At 42.3% G+C, this 24,063-nt stretch overlaps 1 protein-coding gene across 1 annotated transcript in view; it reads right to left on the bottom strand.

Moving 5' to 3' along the window:
• Positions 1 to 23,820, bottom strand: part of LOC126175032 (rac GTPase-activating protein 1) — a 157,140-nt gene extending 133,320 nt beyond the window's left edge. The window contains exons 1-2 of the mRNA XM_049921534.1: positions 23,663 to 23,820; positions 23,377 to 23,579 (exon numbers count right to left, since the gene is read on the bottom strand). Of these exons, the coding sequence (XP_049777491.1) occupies positions 23,377 to 23,579; positions 23,663 to 23,768 (309 nt within the window). The 5' untranslated portion in view covers positions 23,769 to 23,820. The remainder of the gene's footprint in view (positions 1 to 23,376; positions 23,580 to 23,662) is intronic.
• Positions 23,821 to 24,063: the final 243 nt, after the last annotated feature.

Genomic DNA, 24,063 nt, shown 5'->3' with positions numbered 1-24,063 from the left:
TTCAATATGTCCTCCATGGACATACGTGAAGCCGACGTGGGCATCAGCCATTGGTGTAAACCACTTTGTGGCCTCTGTACTTGTCAAGAATCGAGGGGAAGTGGCAGTGGAGAGCTGTGGGGTTAACAGAGTCCTTAGGGCCACGTGAAAGGTCCAGGCGAAGCTGCGGCCTAGGTGTACACCATGGAGGTGCACGTGAATGGACCTCAAGTATAGGTGGTAAAGGCAAAGACTCCAGTTTGGAAAGAAAGGATCGGACACAAACTGCAATTGGAAGCCCAGACCTAGGCCGCTGATGTGGGAGATGAACCGCCGTGGGTGGGAAATGGATATGGTGATTCAGATGCGCAGGAGAACTATGAACGTGTGCTACGTAACTAGCTGGCAGTTGTGCACGCCTAACCTGCAATGGAGGCACTCCGGCCTCCACAAGCACGCTGTCATCAGACTCGTCCTAAAAGGTCCCGTTGCTAGGTGAACACCACAGTGGTGCACTGGGTCGAGTAAACGCAATGCTGAGGGCGCCGACGAACCATAAACCAGACTCTCATAGTCAAGGCGGGATGGAACAAGGGCTCTGTAGAGCTGCAGCAGCATAGAGCGATCTGCACCCCGGTTGGTGTTGCTCAGGCAGCAGAGGGCACCGAGTTGCTGCCAGTACTTCCACTTAAGGTGAGGAAGCCAAGACAATCGGGTGTCGAAAACCAGTCCTAAAAATCGATACGTCTCTACTACAGTGACGGGATCGTCAGTAAGGTAAAGTTCTGGTTCCGGATGAACGGTACGAAGCCGACAGAAGTGGATAACACGACTTTGCGGCCGAAAACTGGAAACCGTGGGCTAGAGCCCATGACTGCGCCTTGTGGATGGCTCCCTGTAGGTGCCGCTCAGCAACACCAGTACTGGTGGAGCAGAAAGTGCAGAAGTTGTCTGCATATAGAGAGGGTGAGACGGACTGCCCTACAGCTCTGCTAGACTGTTAATGGCCACTAAAAATAGAGATACACTCAATGCAGAGCCCTGCGGGACCCCTTTTGGATATGGGGGGGAACTATGGGAGGCACCAACTTGTACACAGAAAGTACGAAGAGACAGGAAATTATGGATAAAAATCTGGAGTGGGTCTCGGATACCCAACTCTTATAATGTGCCAAGGATATGATGGCGCCAGGTGGTGTCATGCGCTTTTCGTAAATCAGAAAAGACTGCAACAAGGTGCTGGTGTCTGGAAAAGGCTGTTCGGATGGCAGACTCGAGGCTCGAGAAACATGAGATTATTAGTGGTAAAGCGACCCAGGTGGAAGCTGCCCTGGTTCAGAGCCAGTAGGCCACATGACTCCAAGACCCAACTCAACCGCTGTCACACCATACATTCCAGCAGATTAAAAAGAACAATGATGAGGCTGATGGGCAGATAGCTATCCACATCGAGTGGATTTTTGCCAGGTTTGAGCACTGGTCTGACAGTTCTTTCCTACCAGTGCGATGGAAAGACGCCATCACACCAGATGCGGTTGAATATCAAGAGGAGACATCACTTGTAGTGAGACAAGAGATGTTTAATTATCTGACTGTGGATCCGATAGGACCCAGGAGCTGCGTCAGGGCAATGTGCAGGGGCACTGAGGAGCTCCCACTCTGTAAATGGGGTATTATAGGGTTCACTGTGGTGTATAGTGAAAGAGAGGACTTTCCCTTCCATCCGCTGTTTGAGAATGCGAAAGGGTGGGGGGTAATTCTCCAACGCAGAGGCATCAGCATAATGCTCAGCGAAGTGCTTGGCAATTGCATTTGGGTCGGTAAGTAACACGCCATTTATGTTAACACCAGGAACACCTGTTGGGGTCTGGTACCCAAAAACTCATTTGATCTTTGCCCAGACTTGGGAAGGTGACGTATGGCACCCAAAGGTCGAAACGTACCGCTCCCAACACTACTGTTTCTGCCTTTTGATAAGCTGGCGAACACGGGCACAGTGTGCTCCAGGGAAGGGTGCCGCTTATGCCGCTGTAGAGCTCGCTGACGCTCCTTGATTGCCTCAGCGACTTCTGGCGACCACCAAGGGACTGTCTTTGGCCGGGGCACCCTAAAGAACGAGGGATCTCGTTTTCCGCCATAGTATCGATTGTTGTTGTTACCTGCTCAACCACCACATCGATGTTACCATGTGGGGGAGATTCAACAGTGACAGCAGAGGTGAAAGTTTTCCAGTCCGCCTTGTTTAAAGCCCACCTGGGCAGGCGTCCATGGGCCCAACACCAGGGCAGTGACAGGAAGATGGGGAAGTGGTCACTACCATACAGGTCATCATGTGCTCTCCAGTGGATAGATGTGAGAAGGCCAGGACTGCAAACTGAGATGTACACTGAAATGTATGGCGGTCCTAGTATTTAAGAGGCAGAGGTCGAGTTGTGACAGTAAATTTTCGACATCTCTGCCTCGGCCAGTAAGAACTGTGCCACTAAACAAGGGGTTATGGATGTTAGAATCTCCCGAAAGTAGGGAAGGTTTAGGGAGTTGATCAACCAGTGCAGCCAATGTGTTCAGGGGTACTTCACCAACTGGAAGAAGATATATGTTGCAGACAGTTATTTCCTGCGTCGTCCTTATCCTGACAGCCACAGTTTCAAGAGAGCATTAAAGTGGCACAGATTCACTGCATACTGAGTTCAGGACATGAACTCCACCTGACACTATTATAGTTGCCATCGTCCCTGTAATATCCTTTATGGCTATGGAGGGCAGGGGTCCGCATTGCCGGGTACCAGGTTTCCTGGAGGGCAATGCAGAAAGCAGGTGTAAAGCTTAACACTTGCCGTAGCTCAGCCAGACTGGAAAAAACCGCTGCAATTTCACTAGAGGATGACGTTATCGCGAGGCTGGGAAGGAATGAAGCATGCAAGAGGCAGATTATGCCTCAGGGTCACCTGCTGCCCAGACTGAGTATTTGTAGCCATTTCTATTGTGGACGAGGCACCAGTGACATCCAGGTCCACAGGGGATGCCAAGATCTCCACTGCATCATCAGATGCAGAACTGAAATTGATAGGGACTGGTGTGTTGGGGACACCAGAGGGGTCCTGTTTCTTAGCAGACTACTACTTAGTTTGCTTGCTCTCTCGCTTCTCTTTAGGGGCTTGCTGGGGAGATTTCTCAAAACAGCTTCAGACACACAGGAAGACCATGAAGCTCTTCATCCAGCAGCTTGTGGCTCCTTGAACTACTGGCAAGTGTCCGCTGTGGCAATAGTGCAGGCTTTGGAAGAGAGGACCCCAAGGGACCCCTTCCACATGAGAGGAGCCGGAGGAGGCTGTTACTCCTCTGGCAGGGGAGAGGGGACTCCATTTGGGGTGGGGGGGGGGGGGGCTTGCTCCCAAAGTAGGTGCTTCGGGAGCAATGGAGGAAGATTTGCCCCCTACAAGTAAGGAGGCAGATGTATTCAGGTGGCCCGGAGGGTCCACTGTTCGTGGCACATGGTGACGAACCACTGACACTTGGGACAGCGGTGGTGATGTAGCTGCAAGCGTATGTCGACATCAACAGAATAGGGTGTGAGCTTTCAAATTTACGTAAAGCCTCTGTGTGAGTCAACCAGTCCAGGGTCTTGTACTCCATAATTTTCTGCTTCTTTTGGAGTGCTAGGCGGTCTGGCAAGCAGGAGGGAGTGGTGCTCTCCACAGTTGATGCAAGTGGGAGGTGGTGCACTTGGAGTATCTGGGTGCAGTGAATGTCCGCAGTCTCGACATGTGGCACTGGAAGTGCAGCGGGAAGACGTGTCCGAACTTCCAGCACTTGAAGCACCACGTAGGGGGAGGGATGTATGGTTTAACATCACAGCGGTAAACCATCACCTTGACCTTTTCAGGCAATGAATCACCCTCAAAGGCAAAGAGGAAGGCACCGGTAGCAACCCTGTTGTCTTTGGGTCCCCGGTAAACAAGTCGGATGACATGAACACCCCAACATTCCAAATTCGTGCGGAGCTCGTCGTCAGACTGCAAGAGGAGTCACGATGGAAAATAATCCCCTGGACCATGTTGAGGCTTTTATGGGGAGTGAGGTAAACAGGAGTATCACCCAGCTTGTCACAGGCGAGTAAGGCTTGGATTGGGCTGGGGATGCTGTCTGAATCAAGACCAGGCCGTTTCACATCTTGGACAGCTCTGTCACTCCTCCGAACTTATCCTGAAGGTGTTCAACGAAAAACTGAGGCTTTGTCGGTAGAAAAGAGTCCCCATCAGTTCTGCTACAGACTAAAAACAGAGGCGAATATGGCTCTCTTCATTTTGTAGCTCTATGTACTTCCCATGGTGTATCGAGAGAGGGAAATTATTTACGGTCATATCTGTCAGCATGGTATTCTATCTTGCCCTTCTTAGAGACTGCTGGTGCCATACGGTCACCAGCAAGAGATGACTTAGTCAACTTGATTAATGGTTATCCGCCCTGATGCCACCCACTCCGATCAGGGGCTCTCCCCACATGCGCCACAGCAAAGGCCAGACGGCCGTTGCCGGGAGTCCTGACGCCCCAGAAAGACAGGCATCTACTCCTTGGCATACGAGGAGGGGGGCGGGGGGGGGGGGGAGTTTACAGCTCGCGCATCAGCAGTGTGATCCCTGTGTTGTCAGGGGGCTACCACCAAATGGGTACATGAAGGCCCCATCACAATGGACTGGGGACTGGCTACTGTGCTGGATTTTGGGTGCAGAGAAATCCATTACTGTCATGGTGCGAAAGAGGACAGGTGACAATGGAAGACGATGACATACTCCGGAAAACTGTCCTCACGCAAATGGTTGAATCGCAGGTGGAGACGCAAAGCCATGACAAGAGATTCAGGATATCGAATCTAAGGGCACTCTTACACCACGTAAGGCGTCCTTACCCATATGGCCCGCACTTCTGTAGAATTTTGAAAGTGGCTGGTCAAACCACAGAATGGTACCTGAACTCATAGGGCTGAAAAGTGAGAGACTCCTTTTTGTTGCCTCTTACTACAGGAAGGAATACATCGGGCCTATTCTAACCCCCGGACCTGTAGGGGTAACAGTATTGACAATATGCATGTAAAGACTGTCTGTTAGCAGAGCCAATGATTCCATTGCTGGCCACAGCTTTGTTAACCAGCTGCTCAAGTCAGAGATGTTAACAGCTTTATATTGAACAAGTGACAAAAGAAAAGGTATCCACACTTCTACTCTGTACTTGGCCGTAATCTCCATTTCGCATGAGAAGGCACAAAGTAACTGACCATTACCATAGCAACAACCCATCAGAGGATGAACTTGGCCCCACCAATTCGGTCCATTACTGTCACTAACCAATAGTTGCAGCCAGAAACACAAAAATTTACTCATCATTATTTTTCTGTGTGGTGGTTATTTTACAAGAATGTATTAAAATACCTGCAAAAGTAAGTAGAAAAGTTTTAAATTGAGCCACGTGCCAAAAGATAACCCAATAACGCACATTAAAGGGCAGTGTGAGAATGTATCTAGGAAACACCCTGCAGCCATATTGTGTGTACATACAAATGTGAACCAACATGCTTGAATGTCCATCACTGTTATTTTCATTAAGGTATAACTGAGAAGTCTGTCCACAGTTTGAAGCAACACATTGAAATAAGGGAAATAAAGGTTATGTGTGATCTACAAATACTGGAGAAAGCTGAAGGATCATTCCACGCATTGTCCCCAGGGGATGATACAGTGACCATCTCAGAATTTAGTCATATCTGGTACAAGGATACCTATATGTCTTAACAGTAAAACTCTCAAATAGCAGTGTCCTAACTAACCTTTTTGAGGAAAATCAGTTTTGAATGCTCAAGGGTGTGTAGATTGTCAGCCAGGCACGAATTTACAAATTTTCAGAGATCTACTAGATTTTTTGCTGAAATGTTTACATACCTAATAGAATATTCTTCTTTGTCTTGACAATGGCGAATGCATTTTATTCAATGACAAAGAATAAAATGAAAATGCCACTCCACATTCCCCACTAAAGAGAATTGGTAATTCCTTGCCAAATTGTTCCTGAAAGATGCGGTTGATCCAGAATACTAGAGATGTTTCCATCACAAAAAGATGCATCTGGCACTCACATCAGCAACTGTGTTGCGCCAAATCATTCTCCAGGCATAGGAGACAAATTACAAGTAAGCAATTTCATCACTATAAATATTATTTGTGTAATTAGTACTGAATGTGAAGCCTGTAATTGTTGTCTAAAATTTATGTAAAATACAGGTTTTACCATCAGCAGTTTCAATTAAGTCTTGTTTTAATTAATCGTGCTATTTCGTTTTCTCCCAAACTGTAAAGCATGAAACTTTCTCTTCTACAGAAGTCATGCATGAAGTGAATGAAGCTGAATGTGAAGCTGGCCAATATTTGTGTTGTACCTGCTTCAATACTGCTGAAAAGAAAGAAGTCAGCTCAAGAGATTCAGACGATGCCCATGACCCATCCAGTATTCTTCGTCAGTCCCTGAACAAATCTGACACTCTGCTCAGAATGTTACCACTGAGGTCAGTTCCTGCCAGCTACGAACAAGCTTATGGAAACAAATCACATCAAATCAGCTGTGCAGTAAACCAGAAAATTCATAAAGCCTTGAATCCTGATTCTACAGCCGAGTAAGTAAGCAATGCAAGTCCATGAAAGCAGGGCAAAGATTTTTCTGATGTAATGGACCGCCTAATTTGGACATGTAGAACTTAAACTTGCAGTGAACATATTCAAGTTTTAACACTTGCCCCACCTTCATGGAGCACTGCCAGAGTAACAGCTACTTTTGGTGTCACAGGGCACACTGTATACACAGCAAGGAAAGTTAACGAGAGTAGTCATGTATTTGCTTCTCCAGAATGCAGGAATCGTCAAATTATGTTACCCGATACTGTGAAACAAGATGAGAAGTTTAATTAAAATGACAATTTTTCGAGACTTTGTGCACAAAGGAAAGATTATCTTTCCAACACTGTAGATAACATGTCCAATGTCCTGGAAAGACCACTGTATAAGAATTCCTTGGACATCAGATGGATCTGAAAGATGATCGTAATAAGATGATAAATTCAGTTCGATACCCAGGCATTCCGAACCACTTAAATTGGAAAGAACGCACAGAAAATGTTGTGGGGAAGGTGAACCAAAGACTGCTTAGCAGAATGCTTAGAAGATGCAACAGGTCTACTAAAGAGACTACCTACACTATCAAATGTTTTTCATTCCAGTCTTTCATCACAATACCAATTCTTTTGATGATGACTGGTTTCAGTCTGTAATGACCATCCCAGATCTTTTCAACATCATGTCCTAAAGTGATAAGGTCATAATGGCACTATGCCTATCCATCCTCTTTTGGAAGTACTGCTGCATGGTGTGAGATCTTTACCAGACAGGATTAACAGAGTACATCGAGGAAGTCTGAAAAAGAGCAGCAAGTTTTGTATTATCGAGAAATAAGGGCAGAGTGTCATGGACATAATACAGGAGTTGGGGCTGACATAATTAAAACAAAGGCTCTTTTTGTGCTGTGGTGGAATCTTCTCATGAAATTTCAATCACTAACTTTCTCTTCCGAATGCGAAAATTTTTTTCTGAAGTCATCATACATAGGGAGAAATGATTATCATACTAAAGTAAGGGAAATCAGAGCTCACACAGAAAGATATAGGTGTTCACTTTTCGGTGCACTGTTCAAGATTGTAATAATAGAGAATTGCTGTGAAGGTGGTTCGATGAACCCTCTGCCAGGCATGTAAGTGTGATTTGCAAAGTAGACCAGCTTGTGTAGATGGATGCATATGGGCAGAAGCACCATAATAAGATTCCAACTGCCTGTCAGTGAATTCTGTGAATATCTAGCCAAAATGGTTGATGATCTGCAGCAACACCATTACACAACAAAAGTGCAATCTTCATAATTACAATACTGCATGGAAAATTCAGCCCATTCTGATATCCTAGTGTTTCCAGACTTTACTGAAAATTATAGTTTCTTGATACAAGGCAAGTTGCAGGACATTAGTGTGATAATTCTCAGGCAACTCTGCATCCATTTGCAGTACACTACAATTCTGTAAAATATCTGAGCATGTGCTGTATACACAGGCACCGACTCCATGGGGCCTGAGGGGGCCCGAGCCCCCTCAAAAATTCGTTTCAGGGGGGAGGCGGGGTGCAGAGGCCCCCCCCCCCCAATAATTTAAGAAAATTATTAGTTATATTATTATTATTATTCTTTAACACTCACCAGTCGACGTGCAGGCAGGTAAATCAGGATGCGCTCAGTGTAAAGACCCTTCAGCTATCAAGATATTAGCATTAAATTTTCAGAGTGTTCGGAATAAAGTTCCTGAATTTACTGCCCTCCAGGAAGTGTGTGGCGCGCAAATTATTCTCGGGACTGAGACCTGGCTGAACCCTGAGATAGGAACGTGTATCGGAATGACAGATTAGACACTGTAGGAGGTGGTGTCTTCATTGGAGTTGACAAAAATATTGTGTCTACTGAGGTCGAAGTAAAGTGTGATTGTGGGTGTTACTATCAGCCACCAGGTTCCACCGTGACAGTTCTAGAATCATTCAAAGGGAGTCTACATTCTGTATCACAGAAGTACCCGGAGTATGCTGTATTAGTCGGAGGCGACTTCAACCTACCTACTATAGACTGGGATGTCTATGGATTCATTACATGTGGTACAGACAAGCCGTCGTGTGAATTACTTTTCAACACACTATCGGATAACTGTCTTGAGCAGTTAAATCGACAGCCAACGCATAATGGAAATATTTTACATCTGGTAGCCACGAACAGACCAGACCTCATCGACAGCGTCAGTGTTGAGACAGGGATTAGTAATCATGATGTTGTCATTACGACTATGGTTACGAAAGTTAAAAAGTTGGTCAAGAGGACTAGGAGAGTATTCTTACTAGAAAGAGCAGATAAGCAGTTGTTAGCATCCCACTTAGTAAATGAATCGACTTCATTTACTTCCGGTACGATGGACGTGGAAGAATTATGGGCAAATTTTAAACACATTGTAAATCGTGCATTGGAGAAGTATGTGCCAAAAAAGTGGGTTACAGACAGAAAAGACCCACTGTGGTTTAACAGCGCAATTCGGAGAATGCTCACGAAGCAAAGACAGTGGCATTCGCAGTACAAGAAAGATCGGGAGAATGACGAGACAAAAGTTAGTAGAGATTCGTGCTGCTGTAAAAAGAGTGATGCACGAAGCATTCAACCACTTACACCGTCATACCTCAGCAAACGATCTTGCTGAAAACCCAAAGAAATTCTGGTCTTACGTAAAATCGGTAAGCGGGTCGAAGGCTTCCATCCAGTCACTCACTGATCAGACTGGCCTGGCAACAAAAGAAAGTAAAACAAAAGCTGACATTTTAAATTTAGCATTTGAGAAATCTTTCACGGAGGAGGATCGTACAAACATACTGCCGTCTGAGTCTCATACAGATTCCCATATGGTTAAATGATGGTGTCCTCTTGGGTAAAATATTCCGGAGGTAAAGTAGTCCCCCATTCGGATCTCCGGGCGGGGACTACTCAGGACGTCGTTATCAGGAGAAAGAAAACTTGTGTTCTACGGATCAGAGCGTGGAATGTCAGATTCCTTAATCGAGCAGCTAGACTAGAAAATTTAAAAAGGGAAATGGATAGGTTAAAGTCAGATACAGTAGGAATTAGTGAAGTACGGTAGCAGGAGGAACAAGACTTTTGATCAGGGGAATAAAGAGTTATAAATACAAAATCAAATAGGGGTAATGCAATAGTCGGTATAATAATGAATAAAAAAATAGGAGTGCAGGTAAGCAACTACAAACAGCATCGCGAACGCCTTATTGTGGCCAAGATAGACACGAAGCCCACGCGTACTACAGTAGTACAAGTTTATATGCCAACTAGCTCTGAAGATGATGAAGAAATTGAAAAAATGTATGATGAAATAAAAGAAATCATTCGGATAGTGAAGGGAGACGAAAATTTAATAGTCATGGGTGACTGGAATTCAGTAGTAGGAAAAGGGAGAGAAGGAAACGTAGTAGGTGAATATGGATTGGGGCTAAGAAATGAAAGAGGAAGCCGCCTGGTAGAATTTTGCACAGAGCACAACTTAATCATAGCTAACACTTGGTTCAAGAATCATAAAAGAAGGTTGTATACATGGAAGAAGCCTGGAGATACTGAAGGTTTCAGATAGGTTATATAATGGCAAGACAGAGATTTAGGAACCAGGTTTTAAATTGTAAGACATTTCCAGGGGCAGATGTGGACTCTGGCCACAATCTATTGGTTATGTACTGAAGATTAAAACTGAAGAAACTGCAGAAAGTTGGGAATTTAAGGAGATGGGAGTTGGATAAACTGACTAAACCAGAGGTTGTGCAGAGTTTCAGGGAGAGCATAAGGGAACAATTGACAGGAATGGGGGAAAGAAATACAGTAGAAGAAGAGTGGGTAGCTTTGAGAGATGAAGTAGTGAAGGCAGCAGGGGATCAAGTAGGTAAAAAGATGAGAGCTAGTAGAAATCTTCGTGTAACAGAAGAAATATTGAATTTAATTGATGAAAGGAGAAAATAAAAAAATGGAGTAAATGAAGCAGGCAAAAAGGAATACAAATTTCTCAAAAATGAGATCGACAGGAAGTGCAAAATGGCTAAGCAGGGATGGCTAGAGGACAAACTTAAGGATGTAGAGGCTTATCTCACTAGGGTTAAGATAGATACTGCCTACAGGAAAATTAAAGAGACCTTTGGAGAAAAGAGAACCACTTGTATGAATATCAAGAGCTCAGATGGAAACCCAGTTCTAAGCAAAGAAGGGAAAACAGAAAGGTGGAAGGAGAATATAGTAGGTCTATACAAGGGCGATGTACTTGAGGACAATATCATGGAAATGGAAGAGGATGTAGATGAAGATGAAATGGGAGATACGATACTGCGTGAAGAGTTTGACAGAGCACTGAAAGACCTGAGTCGAAACAAGGCCCCGGGAGTAGACAACATTCCATTAGAACTACTGATGGCCTTGGGAGAGCCAGTCCTGACAAAACTCTACAATCTGGTGAGCAAGATGTATGGGACAGGCGAAATACCCTCAGACTTCAAGAAGAATATAATAATTCCAATCCCAAACGAAGCAGGTGCTGATAGATGTGAAAATTACCAAACAATCAGTTTAATAAGTCAAAGATGCAAAATACTAACTCGAATTCTTCACAGACGAATGGAAAAACTGGTAGAAGTCAACCTCGGGAAATATCAGTTTGGATTCCGTTGGAACACACGAGGTAATACTGACCATATGACTTATTTTAGAAACTACATTAAGGAAAGGCAAACCTACGTTCTAACATTTTTAGACTTAGAGTAAGGTTTTGACAATGTTGATTGGAATACTCTCTTTCAAATTCTGAAGGTGGCAGGGGTAAAATACAGGGAGCGAAAGGCTATTTACAATTTGTACAGAAACCAGACGGTAGTTATAAAAGTCGAGGGACATGAAAGGGAAGCAGTGGTTGGGAAGGGAGTGAGACAGGGTTGTAGAAACTCCCCGATGTTATTCAACCTGTATATTGAGCAAGCAATGAAGGAAACAAAAGAAAAACTCAGATTAGGTATTAAAATCCATGGAGAAGAAATAAAAACTTTGAGGTTCGCTGATAACATTGTAATTCTGTCGGAGACAGCAAAGGACTTAGAAGAGGAGTTGAACGGAATGGATTGTCTTTTGAAAGGAGGATATAAGATGAACATCAACAAAAGCAAAACGAGGATAATGGAATGTAGTCTAAGTCGGGTGATGCTGAGGGAATTAGATTAGGAAATGAGACACTTAAAGTAGTAAAGGAGTTTTGCTATTTGGGGAGCAAAATAACTGATGATGGACGAAGTAGAGAGGATATAAAATGTAGACTGGCAATGGCAAAGAGGGCATTTCTGAAGAAGAGAAATTTGTTAACATCGAGCATAGATGTAAGTGTCAGGAAGTTGTTTCTGAAAGTATTCGTTTGGTGTGTAGCCATGTATGGAAGTGAAACATGGATGATAACTAGTTTGGACAAGAAGAGAATAGAAGCTTTCGAAATGTGGAGCTACAGAAGAACGCTGAAGATTAGATGGGTGTATCATACAACTAATGAGGAGGTATTGAACAGAATTTGGGAGAAGAGAAGTTTGTGGCACAACTTGACTAGAAGAAGTGATCTGTTGGTAGGACATGTTCTGAGGCATCAAGGGATCACCAATTTAGTATTGGAGGGCAGCGTGGAGGGTAAAAATCGTGGAGGGAAACCAAGAGATGAATACACTAAACATACTGAAGGATGTAGGTTGCAGTAGGTACTGGGAGATGAAGAAGCTTGCACAGGAGAGAGTAGCATAGAGAGCTGCAGTAAACCAGTCTCAGGACTGAAGACAACAACAACAACAACAGATTCCCGTATGGAGGACAAAGTGATAGACATCCCTGGGGTTGTGAAGCAGCTGAATGGGTTGAAAAATAAATAAATCGCCAGGTCCTGATGGGATTTCAATTCGGTTTTACAGAGAGTACTCTACTGCACTGGCTCCTTACTTAGCTTGCATTTATGGTGAATCTCTTGCCCAACGTAAAGTCCAGAGTGACTGGAAAAATGCGCAGATGACACTTGTATATAAGAAGGGTAGAAGGACGGATCCTCAAAATTATAGACCAATATCCTGAACATCAGTTTGTTGCAGGATTCTCGAACATATTCTCAGTTCGAATATAATTAATTTGCTCGAGACAGAGAAGTTGCTGTCCACGCATCAACACGGCTTTAGAAAGCCTCGCCTCTGCGAAACGCAACTCGCCCTTTTTTCACATGATATCTTGCAAACCATGGATGAACGGTATCAGACGGATGCCATATTCTGTGACTTCCGGAAAGCGTTTATCTTGTTGCCTAACTGCAGTCTCCTAACTAAGGTATGAGCATATGGGATTGGTTCCCAAATATGTGAGGGGCTCAAAGGCTTCTTAAGTAATAGAACCCAGTACGTTGACCTCGATGGTGATTGTTCATCAGAGGTGAGGGTATCACCTGGAGTGCCCCAGAGAAGTGTGGTAGGTCCGCTGTTTTCTATCTACATAAACGATCTTTTGGATAGGGTGGATAGCAATGTGCGGCTGTTTGCTGATGATGCTGTGGTGTACAGGAAGGTGTTGTCGCTGAGTGACTGTAGGAGGATACAAGATGACTTGGACAGGATTTGTGACTGGTGTAAAGAATGGCAGCTAACTCTAAAGATAAATGCAAATTAATGCAGATGAATAGGAAAAAGAATCCCGTAATGTTTGAATACTCCATTTGTAGTGTAGTGCTTGACACAGTAACGTCGATTAAATATTTGGGTGTAACATTTCAGAGCGATATGAAGTGGGACAAGCATGTAATGGCAGTTGTGGGGAAGGCAGATAGTTGTCTTCGGTTCATTGGTAGAATTTTGGGAAGATGTGGTTCATCTGTAAAGGAGAACGCTTATAAAACACTAATACGACCTATTCTTGAGTACTGATCGAGCGTTTGTGATCCCTATCAGGTCGGATTGAGGGAGGACATAGAAGTAATTCAGAGGCGGGCTGTTACATTTGTTACTGGTAGGTTTGATCATCATGCGAGTGTTACGGAAATGCTTCAGGAACTCGGATGGGACTCTCTGGAGGAAAGGAGGCGTTCTTTCCGCGAATCGCTACTGAGGAAATTTAGAGAACCAGCATTTGAGGCTGACTGCAGTACAATTTTACTGCCGCCAACTTATATTTGGCGGAAAGACCACAAAGATAAGATAAGAGAGATTAGGGCTCATACAGAGGCATATAGGCAGTCATTTTTCCCTTGTTCTGTTTGGGAGTGGAACAGGGAGAGAAGATGCTAGTTGTTGTACAAGGTACCCTCCTCCATGCACCGTATTGTGGATTGCGGAGTATGTATGTAGATGCTTTGTAAAATCACAAAATTATGTTAGAATTTTTTATTTTCCTTGTTTGAGGGTAGTACCTTTTAAAATACATTCAGTAATGAGTTACCACAAATAATTATTACAGTAGTAAGCAGGTGACAATAGAACTCTCAAATAGCACTGTCCTAACTAACCTTGGTGTGAATTATGATAGTGTTACGGGGCTATGGGCACACTTAGAATTTGTCCTAGTGCTCGAACCTACAGGGAAAGTCTGGCGCTGGCAGGCCAGCGCTGTGGCCGCGGTGACATCAAAAGGACTACAGCAGAAGCACCTGGAACCCTCCACCTCGCGTCGCCTAGACACTTCAAGACATTACAGCGCCGCAGCTATATAAAGCCCACCCTGCTGATGCAGTCATTCAGTGCGGATAGTTCCGTTCAGTGCTTGCTGTAGATGTGTTTAGTGTTCCTACTTTAGTGTCTATTGGACTATTTTATACAACTATATTTTATTCGCTTACTTTAGTCTCTTTAGTGTATTGTGAATTAAGTTTGCAATGGATTAATTTGTTACCTAAAAGGTGTGAGTGGAAGTTGTTGATACTGCAAGTCAACCTCCAACAATTATTGTGTCATCAATTGCTTTGTCATCTTTAGGCGAGAACCATTCAGAGCCGAAATCTGGACAATACGGTAAGGGAAGATTGTTTCAGAAGTTTTTGTTGATCAAATATACATGACTAGAATGAAGCATCAACCGAAAAAGCTTTTTGCAAAACCTGCAATGAGGCACATGCTGAGAGTCTATTACAATTTTCTTCAGTAAAAGAAGATGTATTTACTTTCATATTGTTTTATAACTGGAAAAAAGGCTTTGGAAAAATGCTATCTTCTTGAAAATACATTTACGCATAAAGAAGGGGTTCTGAAACTAAATTCTATCACTAACCCAATTGAATGAACAGTTACATAGTGACATGAAGAAAGGCCGCTTAGCTCTTGAGACAATTTTTACTACCGTGCAATTTGTATGCCGACAAAGACTAGCAATTAGAGGGCACGAAGATGTAAACTCAATTTTTTTTTTTTTTTTTTTTCCAATTATTGGAACTCCGAAAGAATGACATACCTGAGTTTAAAGACTGGTTAGGGCGTTCGGGGTATAAGTGGATGTCCCATGATATTCATACCAAGAGCATTGATCTACTAGGAAAGTCTGTGTTGAGAAAGGTATTTGCTTCAGTCAAGAAGATGGAACATTTTTCTATTATGGTTGGCTAACAAGTGATTGTTTGACTCATCAACAAGTGTCATTTCGTATTCATACTGTTGTTGATTCCTTAATCATCAATGAAGACTCTACTGGCTTATACGAGATCCCAACACTAAATCTGTTTAATATTTTAAAAGATATTTATGCTCGTCTTGATTTGTCACTGGATAGCTGAAGAGGACAGTGCTATGATGATGCCTCAAATATGAGAGGTAAGTTCAAAGGACTAAAAAAGTTAGTTTTGGATATACAACCAAGAGCATGTTATGTGCAATGCACTGCTCACAGTTTGGGCTTGGCAGTTTAAACATTCTCCGCCATCTTACGTCCATGAGGCATATTATGGCTTAAGCCAAGGACTTAATAAACACCGTAAGGGAATCCAACAAAAAGATAGGACTTTTCAGAAGCATATGCTGTGAGAGCGCCAACGACCAAGGTGGTCTACAACCCCTTTGCCCGACTTCATGGACTACGAGAGCTTCTAGTATCTTGAGAATATTCAAAAACTTTGAAGAACTTCTAGAGTTTTTTTTAAACATTTTCTGCAGAGGACGAGGCAGGTTATAAATGTGCAGGCTACCTTGACTCAATGTTACAATTCAAGACTGACTTCTTTTTATGTCTTTATCGCCAGGCAATGAACCCACTAGAGGATGTCAATGAAAAAACTCAGTGCCCTTATCTAAGTGATGCTGATTTGGAAAAAACCTATGAGGGCTCGATTTGTATATTGAATGGACGGTGTCATAGTTCAGAACACTCTTGGGAATTGTGTCTAAAAGAAAACCCTTCACAAGTTGATGATCCTTTGCTTCATCGGAATTCAAGTAGACGAACGAAGTACAAAAACAACAAAGCCAGCTCACGGCACACTTTCAAAACCCCAAAGGAGTACTACCAAGCTATTTACATTGAAGTTTGTGAAACAGTGCAATCTTGCATTACTGAGCGGTGTGCTTCAACTGGACTCACAAATGTCATTGTAATTGAACATGGGTGCTTTCTTTCAGTGAAGAGAGGTGAAACAAATTTGGAAAAATCAACTACGTTTCTCAAAAATGACCTAGACATTGAGAGACTGCGCTTACACTTGAATATGTTAGTCGATATCGCTAATAAAAAACAACTGGTCATAAAAACATGCATGATGTAAGAAAGTACATTACACAAGAGCCTGCAGTTGGAGAAATGTTACGTGAGGTAGTGAAGTGCATTAAGCTTCTCCAAGTAGTTCCAATTGTGACAGCAACAACGGAACAGTCATTTAGTACCCTTAGATGGGACAGAAGCGACAACAACTTGGCTGTTCTTCATGCTCACCGAGATGTTATGGACAAATTGGAAATCTGACCAGTCATCAACGACTCCATATTCAGTAATCCAGTCAGACGGTCATTTGCACCTTTCTAAAGACACTCTAGCCCTAATAATGGCATTTAGAGCAATCTTGAAAATCTTTATAAATTAAAGAATTAAAATACACACATGTGGCCAAGTAAGTGGTCCCGACAGTCGGGGTAATAGTTACTTTGGAAGAAGGCTGGGCATCTCTGACATATTCTGAGTTGTGGTCACCTTTGTGCTCATACGGCAAAGACTACCAAATCCACCGGTTACTCCCTCAACCGTTAGGGGTAAAACCCAATGGACTCGGGGCAAGTAAGGCTAGCAACCTGCTTCCCTGGTACTTTAAATATGATGCTGGCAACAATCAGAGCAAAATGCCTCGGACCTTTGGAGGTGACTGAGTCCCACCTCTAACTGACAAACCAGGGACTCCTAAGATACGACCTGGCAAACAAACGGCAATGAGATGGGGAGCTATTAATATCAACGGGGGCTGCTCTGGGAAGAAGATAGAGCTACCAGAGGCTGCAAATAAGATGGGGCTGGACATTTTAGCTGTTAGTGACATTCAGGTAAGTGGTGAGAAAGAAGAGGAAGTGGGAGAATACAAGGTCTACCTGTTAGGAGTCAAAGCAGGAATAGCACAATGGGGTGTAGGACTTTACATCAGGAAAGAAATGGAACCCAGCGTAGTTGCAATAAGGTATGTAAACGAACGACTGATGTGGATAGATTTGACAGTGTCTAGCAAGAAAATTAGGATTGTGTCAGTATATTCGCATTGTGAAGGGACAGATCAAGATAAGATGGATAGTTTTTATGAGGCACTCCGTGATGTAGTTGTTAGAGTAAAGGACAGGGACAGTGTTCTGCTCATGGGTGATTTTAATGCCAGGATTGGAAATCGAACAGAAGGGTATGAAAAGGTTACGGATAAATTTGGAGATCTGGAGGCCAACAGGAATGGGAAACAACTATTGGATTTCTGTGCCAGTATGGGCTTAGTAATCACAAACTCCTTTTTTAAACATAAGAACATTCACCGGTATACTTGGGAAGGCAGGGGAACCAGATCTGTCATTGATTATATAACAACAAATCAGTAATTCAGGAAGGCTGTGAGGGACACACGTGTATTCAGGGGATTCTTTGATGACACTGATCATTATTTAATCTGCAGTGAAATTGGGATTTTGAGGCCGAAAGTGCAGGTGGTCAGGTCCATATGTAGGAGGATAAGAGTGGAGAAACTTCAGGATAAGGAAATCAGGCACAAGTACATAACAGTGATCACAGAAAGGTACCAGTCAGTTGAATGTAGTCAATTACAGTCATTGGAAAAGCAATGGACAAGGTACAGGGACACAGTACTAGAAGTGGCTAAAGAATGTCTTGGAACAGTAGTGTGTAAAAGTAGGATGAAGCAAACAGCTTGGTGGAATGACACAGTCAAGGCAGCCTGTAAAAGGAAAAAGAAGGTGTATCAAAAATGGCTACATACTAGAACTCAGGTAGACAGAAAGTTATGTTGAAGAAAGAAACAAAGCCAAACAGATAATTACAGCATCCAAGAAGAAATCTTGGGAAGACTTTGGAAACAGGTTGGAGACTATGGGTCAAGCTGCTGGAAAACCATTCTGGAGTGTAATTAGCAGTCTTCGAAAGGGAGGTAAGAAGGAAATGACAAGTATTTTGGACAGGTCAGGAAAACTGCTGGTGAATCCTGTGGATGCCTTGGGCAGATGGAGGGAATATTTTGAAGAGTTGCTCAATGTAGGTGAATATACGATCAGTAATGTTTCAGATTTCGAGGTAGAATGGGATAGGGATGATGATGGAAATAGGATCACATTTGAGGAAGTGGAGAAAATGGTCAAGAGATTGCAGTGCAATAAAGCAGCGGGGGTGGATGAAATTAAGTCTGAACTCATCAAATACAATGGAATGTCAGGTCTTAAATGGCTACACAGGATAATTGAAATGGCCTGGGAGTCGGGACAGGTTCCACCAGACTGGGGACAAAAGCAGTAATCACACCAATCTTTAAACATGGAAACAGAAAAGATTGTAAGAACTACAGAGGTATCTCTTTAATCAGCGTTGTGGGTAAAATCTTCTCAGGTATTGTTGAAAGGAAAGTGCGAGTATTAGTTGAGGACCAATTGGATTAAAATCAGTGTGGGTTTAGGCCTCTTAGAGGTTGTCAGGACCAGATCTTTAGCTTACGGCAAATAATGGAGAAGTGTTATGAGTGGAACAGGGAATTGTATCTATGCTTTATAGATCTAGAAAAGGCATATGACCGGGTTCCTAAGAGGAAGTTATTGTCTGTTCTACGAGATCATGGAATAGGAGGTAAACTTTTGCAAGCAATTAAAGGTCTTTACATGAATAGTCAGGCAGCAGTTAGAGTTGACGGTAAATTGAGTTCATGGTTCAGAGTAGTTTCAGGGGTAAGACAAGGCTGCAACCTGTCTCCACTGTTGTTCATATTATTTATGGATCATATGTTGAAAACAATAGACTGGCTGGGTGAGATTAAGATATGTGAACTCAAAATAAACAGTCTTACATATGCGGATGACTTGGTTGTGATGGCAGATTTGATTGAAAGTTTGCAAAGTAATATTTCAGAGCTAGATCAGAAATGCAAGGACTATGGTATGAAGATTAGCATCTCCAAAACGAAAGTAATGTCAGTGGGAAAGAAATATAAACGGATTGAGTGCCAAATAGGAGGAACAAAGTTAAAACAGGTGGACGGTTTCAAGTACTTAGGATGCATGTTCTCACAGGATGGCAACATAGTGAAAGAACTGGAAGCGAGGTGTAGCAAAGCTAATGCAGTGAGCGCTCAGCTACGATCTACTCTCTTCTGCAAGAAGGAAGTCAGTACCAAGACTAAGTTATCTGTGCACCGTTCAATCTTTCGACCAACTTTGTTGTATGGGAGCGAAAGCTGGGTGGATTCAGGCTACCTTATCAACAAGGTTGAGGTTACGGATATGAAAGTAGCTAGGATGATTGCAGGTACTAGTAGATGGGAACAATGGCAGGAGGGTGTCCACAATGAGGAAACCAAAGAAAAACTGGGAATGAACTCTATAGATGTAGCAGTCAGGGCGAACAGGCTTAGATGGTGGGGTCATGTTACACGCATGGGAGAAGCAAGGTTACCCAAGAGACTCGTGGATTCAGCAGTAGAGGGTAGGAGGAGTTGGGGCAGACCAAGGAGAAGGTACCTGGATTCGGTTAAGAATGATTTTGAAGTAATAGGTTCAACATCAGAAGAGGCACCAATGTTAGCAGTGAATAGGGGATCATGGAGGAATTTTATAAGGGGGCTATGCTCCAGACTGAACGCTGAAAGGCATAATCAGTCTTAAATGATGACGATGACATAACATTAAATTTTCAGTTTCGAAATATTAGTACTAGTTTAGTACTGTATTACTGCATTAGTTATTTTCTAATACTGATATATTTTTAGGGTGTAAGAACCAATTAAAACCCGCAATTTACGTACTTTTTGACTGGAAGTATTAGGCATACTGTATTAACTTAATTAACTGTATTAAAGCATTAATTTTGAGATATTGTTTTTATTTAATGAACCGTGAGCCTTATTCAAAAGTAAGCTTAAATTAGCTATTTCAGTTATTAATCAAAGTGCTGATACTGTGTGACAGCAATATTTTATGTTTTATTCTTTTAATGATAGTTCAGGATTTAAATAAATATAATTTTAGTCTTTTCAGTGTGATGTATTCACTGCTCTGTAATAGTCTGTAAGACTGATTACTACTGCAAATTAAATTAGCTTTTTACAAAAATACTGTGAGTGTATGTTTTTTTTTACTTTTTTCAAAGACAAAAAAATGTGTCAAGCTTGTCGAGTTATCTAGAGTCCAGTTTTCGGGGCTGTAATGTTGGTAATATGAATCTAAAATGCTTCAAAACAGTTATAACTCACTATTTTCCATCTAAAATTTCCAATTTCCTGGGGCAAGACCCCCCCCTCCCCCAATATGTTTTATAAGTCGGCGCCCCTGGCTATATACCTGATCAAATGCAGCACAATACTACAGCTGTGAATGTGCTTCTAAGACATTTTGTCAACAATGTCAAACTGAAGCTTGCAGACAGGCAGTTTATTTTATTTTTTAAAATTATACTTCAGTGATGGTGCTGTGACACACACATCCTCACAGACCCAATTTACAATCAAGAAAATTTTGGGATTGAAGCAGGATGACCATTTTTGCTTCCAGCCATGGGGAAAGTCCCTGTAATGATATTGGTGAACTGTAAAATGCCTTGTCAGAAGAGTTATTATCATCATCCAATTACATCTTCACACCTGAAGATCTGTAAACATTGGTATTCCACAAACTTCTGACTACTAATAGGTTATTTGTCTCTTCAAAGGCATTCAATCTTACGAAGATTTCTTGCAACAGAGGCACAGTACAGTAAGCAACACAAGTACAGTACAGAAAGCAGTTCCAAATTACTGCTACGAAACTCTATTCTAATGAAGACTTTGCACAGATGTAAATGGAACAACTGTTGCTATGGGAGCTTATGAAAATGCTTCATCTGAACAGCTGCAGGTTGAGCAGTATGTGGCTTTCAAATACATTGAAGACCGGCACATATGACATTTCCAGCTTTCACATGAATTGGAAGATGAGGTGAGTCAGCAGGAAACACACAGTTGATCTCAATTCTTTTTGTGACTTAGTGTCAAAGATCGTGTTTGGGTCTCTTCCTCCAACATCATATGCTAGGTGGATGTTCAGTTATTACCAAGTCACAGGGCACAGTTGTATGAATTCAACAACAAATGCTATGAAAAGATCTTATTCCTTACCTCTAAGTGTACTACATTTTTTGATCAGGATGTAAAGGAAAACAATGGTATATCCAAGGTGGAAGAGTATTTAAAATACAATTTCTTTCTTTATATTTGAATTTGTTAATGAAACTATTCTTTGCAGTATTTTTCTGTCTATATATACTGCTATATGCGCAAAAAATTATTATATGTTTATTATTACTGCTTGCATCTTATACTTCACTGATTTTTATTTTTAACTTGCAACAACAGAATAAGGATATATCACCACATTTGGGCACCCAACTTGCCTCTTAATTCTTCACACCGAAAAGAAAACAATGCAATACTGCATAAGCATCAGTCTCTTATTTGTTTACAGTTCTAAATTAAAGGTTAACCACATATATTTCAGGAATAGTTTTTCCAAGGTATACACATGGTTTATGATTGCCAATTCACAGCAGTGTTGGATGTAGATGGTATATGTAAATTATTTGCCAATGAGTAAAGTGAGTTGGGTGTTGTTCTTTGCATCGAAGATTGTTGTCGTCAGCTATGTAAACATTTTAGTATAAAATCAAGTGGAGATTTGATTGTCTTGTTTCGTTGTTTGTGACAACATTCCCAAAACAGAGATGCAGAACAATAACAATATTTACTGAGCTTCTATATTATTTTGGAGTGTATGCTGTGGTCACAAAATGTTCTGTAGATTACCCTGAGGCCACATCAGGATGTAAGGTAAAGGCTTATCATGCATTGTGTGGTGTCACGAAAATAACTGATGCTTGTAATTGATCTTGTTTAACACACATTGTCCTTAGGCAAATCATTATGTTCACCATTTGAATGATTTAAGTCAAAGCAGATTGATGGTACTGGGAAGTTCAATATTTTCACAATTCTTGAGCTGTACAAAATCGCAAATATCTACATAGGCCTATGCATAGTAATTTAAACAAACGTGTGAAACAGTAGAGTACTTTTTTTTATAGTAATAATAATAATCTCCCATCGGGTAGACAGCTCGCCTGGAGCAAGTCTTTCGATTTGACACCACTTCGGCGACTTGCGCGTTGATGGGGATGAAATGATGATGATTAGGACAACACAACACCCAGTCCCTGAGCGGAGAAAACCTCCGACCCAGCCGGGAATCGAACCTGGGCCCTTGGGATTGACAGTCTGTCGTGCTGACCACTCAGCTACCGGGGGCAGACTTGAAGGTGTTGGAAATGACTGATTGCAAGTAGGCCTATACGATTTATATCAGTAACAAACAAAATCAACAAACAGAGAGAGGAACATACCTGTTGCCACTGCAGGATATTTGACAGAAATAAGAAATCATTACTCTGAATTGTAACTGTTTCTTAGAAGACCAGTGGTCAGTGAAAATCTATTTCAATCTTTCCATATCACCACAGTAGATGACAGCAGCTAAGAATATTAGCATGAACGTTATCTTTGACTACAGAGAAAGAGGAACATTATGTTTCAGATAGTGCTGGTGAAAACACTTGTGACAGGAACACAGTTCTGCTTCCAGGTCATGGCAGTCTAATGATACAACCACTATTAATAGAATACAGCTTTCTTCGCAGAACTGTATAACTCGACACACAAAGTGCAAGTACAATTATCTCCTTACTCTTAAAATATGTTAGCTCTAAATGAACATTATATTGGTGTATATTATAAAAGTAAACAGATAATAAAATTAGGTTCTGATAGTTGGTGAACATTCATATTCCAAAGGCTTTATCATAGCCTCACAAAAACTGACAAACTCGCAGATGGACGAGGACGGTGACAGGGGGGGATGGAGGGTGCACAACTACACACTCAGCTCCGAAATGACGAAGGAGGGTGGGGGGAGGGTATTCACTACCAGTCTACCACACACTGGTGCAGTAGAGGGACAATATAGCAACAATGTAGCACCTTACCAATGAGTCCCGTTCTTCTTCCGCTTGGCGTCGCTTTTTCTTTTCCATGTCAACAATTCGGCGTGCCATGCTTAAATTCATCTCTAGGTTCTCCTTCACTGCGTTCAGCTTTTCCAATTCTAAGCGAAGACGTTTGCATTCTTGTTCCGATGCCAGCCATCGTTTCCGACATTCTTCTTGGTTTAACACAAATTTGATGAACTCTGAAACAAAATGACACTTCCTTCAACTCTCGAAGAAAAGACATCATTCACGTATCCTCAAGCGTACACTGCATGAAAACTACCTGGCTCACAGCCTCCTCCTGTTATCACATTAGTGCACCTTATTAAATCATCATATTGAGCAACAAGTGACGCAGCCATACCGCTTGCTAATCCACAAACAACCATCTAACGACGCAACAATTTTAAATTTCAACCGCCATCAGAGAGTATGTTACAAAGCAAAGGGTATATAGCTGCGGTGGCCGATCAGGTAGATGGATCGATACGTAAGTTAGTTCAAAGTCCATGGAGCTTTCGTACGACAAACCGTAGTTACATGGAACGAGTCCTTTACATTACGTAACAAATTAATTTGTAAATATGCCTACATGTTGACCATTTACATGCGTATTTTTTCATTATACAGATGTAAGTTAGTACTCCTCTTAACAGAAACAGACCTAACTGGAAGAGTGCAGAA

The sequence above is a fragment of the Schistocerca cancellata genome, chromosome 3 (genome assembly GCF_023864275.1).
Source record: "Schistocerca cancellata isolate TAMUIC-IGC-003103 chromosome 3, iqSchCanc2.1, whole genome shotgun sequence".
NCBI lineage: Eukaryota > Metazoa > Arthropoda > Insecta > Orthoptera > Acrididae > Schistocerca > Schistocerca cancellata.
This window is presented reverse-complemented; position numbering and strand designations above follow the sequence as displayed.